Source organism: Lampetra fluviatilis, chromosome 62, assembly GCF_964198595.1.
Source record: "Lampetra fluviatilis chromosome 62, kcLamFluv1.1, whole genome shotgun sequence".
Classification (NCBI taxonomy): Eukaryota; Metazoa; Chordata; class Hyperoartia; order Petromyzontiformes; family Petromyzontidae; genus Lampetra; species Lampetra fluviatilis.
This window is the reverse complement of record NC_136336.1, coordinates 8,064,371-8,073,873: the sequence shown is the minus strand read 5'-3', so window position 1 is coordinate 8,073,873 and position 9,503 is coordinate 8,064,371. Positions and strand designations below refer to the sequence as shown.

The 9,503-nt window shown below is 52.2% G+C and overlaps 1 protein-coding gene across 2 annotated transcripts; it reads right to left on the bottom strand.

Moving 5' to 3' along the window:
- Positions 1-114: 114 nt before the first annotated feature.
- On the bottom strand, positions 115-9,203 carry LOC144951503 (protein canopy homolog 2-like). 2 transcript variants are annotated; one of them, XM_078881826.1, is made up of 6 exons: positions 9,119-9,203; positions 8,514-8,633; positions 6,484-6,599; positions 5,914-6,111; positions 5,143-5,239; positions 115-2,700 (listed from the first exon to the last, which is right to left on the bottom strand). In XM_078881826.1, exons 2-6 carry the CDS (start codon positions 8,608-8,610, stop codon positions 2,657-2,659), a joined length of 552 nt encoding a protein of 183 aa, XP_078737952.1. In that variant the 5' UTR covers positions 8,611-8,633; positions 9,119-9,203; the 3' UTR covers positions 115-2,656. The 2 variants fall into 2 exon arrangements, with proteins under 2 accessions (XP_078737952.1, XP_078737954.1); XM_078881828.1 differs by having other exon boundaries at positions 9,114-9,165.
- Between the last annotated feature and the right edge of the window lie 300 nt (positions 9,204-9,503).

Here is a 9,503-nt window from a genome sequence, read left to right as displayed (position 1 = left end):
ATAAACGGCATGTTCCAATTCAAAACAAGAATTTGGTAGCTGGGAAAGGGGCCGTCACCGCATGCCCTATACTGGCACGAGAGATCAGAATTTAAAAAAGGAAACGGCAAACCATTGTCACCTTACACATTTTTATTATTTTATTATTAAAAATATCAAATTGCAATGAAACCGGCTCGAGCAGTCGTCTGGAGAAAAGGCAGCAAGCCTGTGGCACTGGGATAGGACAGCAATTCCATAACCGAATGGCAGCGCTCATCCGGCAGCGGATTGACACGGTGGGCGAGGCCCCTTGAGCAGTTGCGATGTCGCCGTGGGGTCCCCTCCAAGGTTCAGGATTCCGTCATTCACAGCTGCCCTGGGTTAACGCAGTAGCAGTGCAGGTGTTGCTTTTTACATCAACCGTATGCAGAGCAAGTGGTTGGTGGTGGTGTGTTAATAAACCAACCGGTTCGCACGGTTGGCTACGTACGGTGCAAAAGAAGTTCAACACATGAGCAGCGGTGGTGCAAGTGGTGCGATTCCAACCCCAGCGGCTCTAGTTGAATTCCTCAGTCACGGCTCTCATCAGCGCTCCCTCCCCTTCTACCCTCCAACATCACCAACCCGTACCGACTCACCGGCGGTGAAGTATGGTCAAACGACCGGTCAGCGGTTAAAGGGCACGCGACACGTGCGTATTTTTGTATTGTAGCGTTCAGACCCGCCCCTACTGCGACATGTGGAAAAGAGCATTAAAGCTCATCGGATTCCTCCCGCAGTATAACTAAGGATTCTGGATGATTCTGGGGAAACTGCGTGCCAGGCAATAGAAACCCCTGGCCGTGACTCACTTCTCAGGCAACGATTTGGCCTTAAGCCAAGCTCAACTAGAGTGCTCCATTCGCACGACTCTGCGAAGGTTCAACAATGCCGTTGCTCATTTTTATCGACGCCAATTCTCAATCTTGAATCTCACGCGCAAAGGATTACGTTTGCTTCCATTTTCTTTTTTAAAAGAGAGGGATATCCAATTACAGATACCCCACCGAGATAAGAGGTCACATCGGCTGGGTGCGTCGTTGCACGCTCTACGCAAATCACATCGGCTGTCGGGACGAACAGAGTCTCAAGGCTCTCTCAGGAGGGTCCTGCCAAGTTGTTGCAGTGGAGGGGGGGGGCAGGGGGGTGGTGATGTTGCCACGTCTAATCCCAATTCAGTGAACTTGTCGATACGTTTTTCAGCATGAGGGATGCTTGGTATCGGCACCAGGTAACTCAACAATTTTTATTATTTTAGCAGATAAGGCCCACTGAGCTATATAGCTCTTTTTCAGAAGTGGCCTGGCCACAAATAATAGCCCAAATGAAATGGCTTAAGATGTGGACATTTATAAAATCTAAACATAAACGCACGTTGATTTTAAATATGGAGGGAAAAATTTTATGGGCCGGCGAAAAATCCACACGACCACGGGGAGAGACATGCAAACTCCAAATATACAGCAGGCGTCGGGGTCGCGATGGAACCCACGACCTCCTGTATACTGGTAGTTAACATCTCCTAGCCACTGCGGCGCCACCGCAACGACGGGAGGCTGCCCGGAGCGCGCTGCCAGTCCGCGTCATCATCGGCGCCGTCAACAAAAGAGCAACGGCTACAGCCACCGGCGGCTTCTGAATTCCACGTCAAGTGAACGTCGAGAAAAATCGGATGCTGCTCTCAAATCTTTTTCAAAAAAATCATCGAGCACAAATTGAAGGCAGGAATTGCAAGTCCGTGCCACTTCTCATTGCGTTTACCCTGGATGGCTGGAGCCAGCGGGTTGGGGTGTGACGGAGGCGAATGAGACGCACGCTTTGGCTCCAGTGGCCAATGGAAAACCACCCGTGCTATGGTGGCCCCTCACTGGCTCAGCACGGGTGGAGGGTATTCGAGTACTCAACTGACAATTGAAATCCCAGTCAGCAGATGACTTCGCTCTCAAAAGGCATCATTCCTCGAGGGAGAGTTGTATATAATCACTGCCACTTTGTGGGTGGGCCAATAGTGGTCGTTATGTCGAGATTGGCCCCTGTCATAGGAATGTGGAATTTTGACAAACTCATCCCGGGGGCCGCCAACAACACATTTGGCGGGAGTTAGAGAGATGGGCAAAGTTAGAAGAATGCACGATGGTTACGGCACAAATCTCCAGAGACGCTAAATCTGACCGATTGTGTTCACCAGAAAGAAAACAAGAACGAGCGACGCATCTCCTGGAAGATCTCCACGTGCAACGAGCCGTGCCGCTCCTCCCTCGGACTGCGTGGGGGGTGGCGGTCCACGGCAGCGCCGAGTCGCTGCTGCGCAACCGTTGTGATCCGTGCGACGAGATGTCCGCTCCGTGCCGGTATCATCGCTTGCTGGTTGTTAAGAGGCCGGTGCTCATGTTATCCGAGTGTCGTCCGTGTGTCATCCGCATGTCCTCCGCGTGTCGTCCGCGTTTCGTCCGCGTGTCATCCGCGTGTCATCCGCGTGTCATCTGTGTGTCATCTGCGTGTCGTCCGTGTGTCATCTGCGTGTCGTCCGTGTGTCGTCCATGTGTCGTCCGTGTGTCGTCCGTGTGTCGTCTGTGTGTCGTCCGCATATTCTCATGTCCGTGTCATTAACTGGAGAAGCCCCCCCCCCCCTACTTCAGAGTTCGTCGTGCGGAACGTGCAACGTGTGCTCGCAGTAATCTGCAAAGAAACAAAAACGAGGTTACTCGAGGGTTCTGTGTTTTTTTTATAGTTTTCCCCAAAATTATATTCTGATTCTAATGGATACATAGACGCAAAGAATCCATTCGGATCTCACGTAGAGAAGTGCAACTCCTCTGCCCACAGAAGCAGATATCACGGAAACATTTTTGTAGTTCTGTTTTTTTGTTTTGTTTGTTGTCCTTTCCCCATACTTCCAATTAGCATGGCTGGCTACGTACGGTGCGAAAGAAGTTCAACATACACACAGTCCATCGCATCACAGACAAAGAGATATTTTGAATTCCCAGAACCGAGTGAAGTGCAGACGGGGTTATTACACGAGTTTAACCAGGCAAGGTTCATGGAGTCTGAAGACTCCTTTTCAAGAGGGTTCTGGCAAGATTTCCCAGTAGGGGGCAATGTTGCTGCTGCTGTGTAACCCGAATGGAGTAATTTGCAGGTGATTCTTCAGCACTGGGGATGTTTTGGCCAATACCAGTTCCAGTGAATGGTTTTATTTTAGCTATGGGAGGACACCCATAGAGAACATACAAACCTCACACACAATCTCAAACAAAGATCCCCCGTATAGCCTGTTACAGACTGTTGGGGCAATTGCTGTTAGCAATCAGCACCAATGAAGGCTGTAATGGCACACGAGGGGGTGGGTAGCCAACACAACGCCCGGCTGCCTTTGTCTCCTCAGTGCTGATGTTTACACACTGCACCAGGTAGTCATTTGAGTCGAGGGGAGGCCCAGGACCGGTTCAGATAATCATCACCGGTGTTGACCATGAGCGGGAATCGAGCCTGGGTCACCGGATTCGTAGTGCAGCCTGCTGACTGCTGCACTTCCGCTCCCCACACACACAAACACCCACACACACCCACACACACCCACACACACACCCACACACCCACACACACACCCCCACACACTCTCTCACACACACCCACACACCCACCCACACACACACCCACACTCTCTCACACCACACACACACACACACCCACACACACCCACACTCTCTCACACCACACACACACCCACACATACCCACCCATACTCTCTCACACACACACACCCACACACACACCCACACTCTCTCACACCGTCACGCACTCACTCTGCGGAACAGGGGGAACAAAGGACATAAAAAAGCCCAACACGCGTAAAGGCGCCATCGTCGGGAATTTAACCCAGGCCCCTCCTTGCTTCACCGCCGGTGACGCACGAGCGTCACCACTGCGCCGCCGCCACCACCACCACCTACTACTACGTGTGTAAAACGATCGCAAGCCACTCTGGCCGTGAGCGTGTGTACCCTGGCACGGCTAGCGACAACAATGCGTGTAACCGGACGCCGCTCGCCCGGCCGTAAACACACACGTGCGGCGTCGGCCCCATGTTTGCTCTGCCGGCAGCTGGGACGACCGCCGTTTTGTCGTCTTGCCGCAGCGGAACCGGGAACCGGCCGCAAGAACCACCTCAACACTGACAAGATTACCCGACCCTAACTGCTCCACGGGAATCACGCGCGGCAACGTCCGCGCCTCCGTAGCGCTCGATCGGGCGACGCGTCCAACTCGCGAAATACACGCGCTGAAGAAACCACCACCCCCAACCCCCCCCCCCCCCCCACTGAGACATATTGGCAGGTCCCTCACGAAAAGGGGTCTTGAGACTCGGTGAAGTTCTCCTGGGTAAACAACCAGAATCATAATTTAGCGTTTTGTCCACGGCCTTCCAACGTGGACACAATCTTACCGATTCGTAGACCATCCCGAAATGGTAACAAGCTCAGCCAGTGACCAATCACAAGGCGGTGCGCTATTGTGCAATGCGGTGTGGTGGTGACACGTGACACGCAAGGCATGATGGGAGCACCAAGCAAGTGGCCACCATAGCATTGTTTTCGCGTCTAGAAATTACCTTTTTTGTGAATTAGCCGGGCAGCGGTGGTTACGCATTCCCAGCCATGTGGAGGCGAGGGTTGGCCGATCACACAAATCTTGTCGAAATTCAAGTGTCATTTTTTGTTTAAATAGCCGAGGATCAAATCACCCAGAATGTCCCCCTAAGCTCTGTCGTCCTCTACATGTGAAGGTGTTATTGGCCAATTGATTTGTTTTCCAAGTGAGAGAAAACCGGAGCACCCAGATAAAACCCCATAAGTGCGAGGGAGCAACACTCTATCCCATGCAGATCAAAACAGGTGGAGTCCACATTTCTACCCACGGATAGGAAGGGAGTTTCCGCAACATTTGTGATCCACCAACCTTCACTGCTGTACGCATGTTAAAGTTACATGTAAAATGTTGAACTTCTTTCGCACTGTACGTAGCCAACCGTGCTAATCGTGGGTGCGGACTCGCTGCTGCGTAACCACCACCGCCACACGGCTCACGTTCGGGCGGGGGGGGGAGATTGAGACTTGCCGGATTTTTTGCTGCATAGTTTGTCGGCGACATGGTCTGTCTCGTGAACGAAGAGCGAGATGATGTCGTCCTCAAACTCCTCCGCAATGTTCTCGCACTGTAAACCCGGCGGGGGGGGGGGGGCGCACAGAGAGCCGTCGTCTTTAAAATACCCAGAGCACCCTGTGCAGCCGCAACGTCGTTTTGCGCGGGAGTTGGTGGACGTAGCTGCCCGTTGCCACTCGGCAGCGAGATGTCAAATCCCTCGCCAGGTATGCAGGAGGTCGTGGGTTCGATCCCAACCCTGATGGATGCCTGTTGTATATTTGGAGTTTGCCTGCTCTCTCTCTCTCCCCGTGGTCCTGAGGATTTTTTATCCAGATCCTCTGGTTTTTCCCTCCACATTTTGAATCAACGTGCATGTTGAGTAATTGGCTGCTATAAATATATAAATGCTAGACAAATCGCAGCAGCTGCAACATCGCCCCCCTACTCCTCCAAAACCCTGGCAGGACCTTCCTGAAAAACAGTCTTTAGTCTCGGCAAAGCTGACTGGAGTTTGCGTGATGGTTTATGCTCTTTGACGAGATCAGCAAGGTATCGTGGTTCACTTATGCCAAGCACTTTGTGTGTAATGAGTGCGACCTTATAAGCACCACGACTTCTCCACTACCCATCGCCTTCCTCTTCCCTCTCCCCTCTCCACGATGACAAGAACAAACAGCAACAAAATCGTCTGGCATCGTCCAGCAGGCCGGGGGGCGCAGGGGACCGGTGGCAGCGGGAACCCACAGCGAACTTGAGCATGGTGCCCACGTCGCCGCTGATGGTGACGTTGGTCAGGTCGAGCTTCTCGCCGGAACGGGCGGTCGTGCGCACGAACGAGCGCGGCCTCCCCGAGCCGGCGTCCACCTCGGCGTAGTCGCCCACGCGCTGGCACACGCCCTCCAGCACCTCCAGCAGGTGGGCCTCCGAGCGGGCAAAAGGCACCTGGCGGTGGGAGGGGGGTGGGGGCCGAGGGGGGGCGACAGCGGCCACGGCACGGCGACGTGACGACTGGTTGTGTGGCGACGGTTGGTTGGGGGGGAAGGGGGGAGGCGTACGTCATCGAAACGGAACTAGAAGGAAAACTGATGACGTACGCATACGTACGTCGTCGGAATGGGAAAGGGTTAATGTACAGGAGAAGTTGATTCCAGTAGTGGGGTGCAGCAAGGAAGGAGGGAGATCGAAAAGGGGATTGGGTATAGAGAGCGACAAAGAGAGAGAATATTAAGAAGGAAAAGACTGAGAGGGCTTTGGGCACGGAGCGGAGGTGGACACGGAGCGAAGGTGGACACGAGATGATTGACGTGGGTTCACCTCGGTGGTGTCCTGGGTTCCGTCGGGGTTGATGCGGAAGGAGCCCACCTGGATGGTTTTCTTGGGGTCCACCTGGCCTACCTCCCACGTCACCTCGTCCACCAGCGCTCGGCAAGCTGAGCACCCCCACAAACAACGACGACGATGATGACGGCAACGAGGACCATCATCATTACTTCAATCCAAGCTGAGATACCTATACCGTGTCATGTCTGGAGTGGCACCCAGTGCTGCACCTGATAGTGAAGCAGCAGTCGGGGTGGCTAATGATGATGCAGTGCTCACTCATCCACCCACCGGATAGAATTCAGAGTAAAACAGCAGCCGGGGCCATTGATGATGCAGCACTTGCTGATTCACTCCAATCACTCACTCGCTCACTCACACACCCACTGGATATAATTCATAGTGAAGCAGCAGATGGGGCGATTGGTAACCCCCATTATATACTCACCTCCTTGTCACTCTTCTATCGCTACTACCATAGCTGCTGTTCCCATGAACTCCACTCACCAATTCCTATCCGCCAATCGTGAAAACTTGGTCAACCAGACACCGACTCATCTTCTTGGTTCTTTCGGTAAAGTCACGTTGAAGGGAAATAATAAAATAATAAAAGTTAAACATAATAAAATAATTCTCACGACGTTTCGGCCACAACGCAAGCAGCCGTCCTCAGGTGACTTTACCGAAAGAACCAAGAAGATGAATCCCTGCAGTCACGAAAGCTTTAAATCGAAACAAACACCGACTGTTTCGTCTCACCTACCACACAGTGTTCAGCTACCACCACCACCACACTGCAGGTGATAAATATAATAACTCACTCACCCACCCACTCACTCACCACACTACAGATCACAACACTTCCCTTTCTGATTATTTCCCACGTTATGCAAACCAGGGGTCATCTCCGATTATCTTTACAGTCAAATCTTGCTGTACTCCGCACCGCTGATTAGCCCGGTTGGCTACGTACGGGGCAAAAGAAGTTCAGCATATATACATACATACAGCACAACGCATGCCTCACTGCCACTGTCTTAGTAGTACCGATATTCCTTCAAGGTAATACCCGCCATGGTACTCATTTTAGGCTCAGTCGACCTAGCGGGGAGTGGAGGGAGTCCAGGTCAGGTTTCAGACACCACATACAACTGACATTGGCCACGGTGGGGGAATTAGGGTTGCCACATTTTATTCTCACGGCAGCCAAACCCAGACATCTTTCTCAGCCGGCACTCTGTCCAGCATCAGAACCGAGCAGTGTCAACTGCGATGACGCCCAAAGTAACGCAGGTACCAGGTTCTTGGTACAAATCTATTTCTTCCACCCGGACACAGATGCTAATTCCCGATCGCATTTGCCAATTCTCCGACACGTAAGCAAATTTGCGGACCGTCAAACCCGGACAGGTGGTAACCGTAGTGTGTGGATAAGTGGGCGAGTGAGTGAATGGGTGAGGGTTGAGCGATTCGGTGGACAGGTGAGTGGGTCAACGAGTCCGCCTAAGTATATCAAAGCAGAGCAGTAACCTGAAATAAAGTTCAACACAATGCCGATAGCAGATCTCGGTAAAAATCAATTCCTGCCACCCAAACACAGAAGCCGATTACGGGGACTGTCCGGGTTCAAGCCAGACAGGTGGCTACACCAGTGGTTGGGTGGGTGAGTTACTGCATGACTTGATACATGAATGAGTTACTGCGTTACTTGATACATTAATGAGCGAATAAGCAAGTGAGTGGGTGAATTACTAAATGACTTCATGAATGAATAAGTGAATCAATCGGTAAATAGACGAGTAACTGCGACTTGATAAATGAGTGAATAAATGAGTAGATGAGTTACTACGTGACTTGATACATGAACAAGTCAACGAATGAGTGGGCGAGCGAGTGGGTCCCGAGAATCGATCCCAAGTTGTCGACTTGGTTATCCACGACATCACCGAGAGCGCTTGCGCCAGGCTAGGTACACCTTGAGGCCTCACACACACAGACAACACAATACACCGGCCCATGCTCACCTCCACAGTACAGACCGTAGTCCTTCTTGGCAGCCCCCGGCGTGGGAAGCATCAGCAGCGCAGAGGCGCTCAGCAGCAGCAAGGTCAGCAAACTCATGGCGCCTCCTCCTCACTCGAGCTCTGGTGAAGCCGAGAGAGCAGATCGACAACTCAGCTCAACAGCCCAAGGACTCGGAGTTCAGCGGATCTGCCCCAGCCGGGGAGTGTGGGTGTAGAGAGTACACACTGCTGTAAGATTACACGCCGTGTGAGAGTACACGCTGCTGTGTGTATACTATGAGTAGACCGTGTGTGTGAGTACACCGTGTGTGTGAGTACACCGTGTGAGTGAGTACACCGTGTGAGTGAGTACACTGTGTGAGTGAGTACACTGTGTGAGTGAGTACACTGTGAGTGAGTACACTGTGTATGAGAGTACACTGTGTATGAGAGTACACTGTGTAAGTGAGTACACTGTGTGAGTACACTGTGTATGAGAGTACACTGTATGAGAGTACACTGTGTGTGAGTACACTGTGTGAGTGAGTACACTGTGTGTATGAGTACACGTGCTGTGTGTATGAGTACAGTACACTGTGTGTATGAGTACGCGTGTTGTACTGTACACGTTGTCAGCAGTTAGCGCGTGGAACGCGGCGCACAGGCGACACGTGTCAGCCTCGTCACGTGACTTCAACCAGCTGGGGGGAGGGGCCTCGCGCGTGAGGACCCCCACTTCCCTCCCCTGAGCTGCCCTCCCGTGCGCCTGATTTCTAAACACTTTTATTCACATCCAGCTATAAATAATGTGTGCATCATATATAGAGTATATACAAATACAAGTAGTTACAACAATAACGCTGCGTTGTTCAAGTCGTATTGCCCGAACGAGCGTGGTGCGGTACTTAGTCGTTTGGCGGCGCCGAGTGGGTGTGGTAAATTCCACATTCCTATGACAGAGGCAATATACGGAGTAGTATCGATGTTATTGGTGATGCTGCGTTGAAAGTG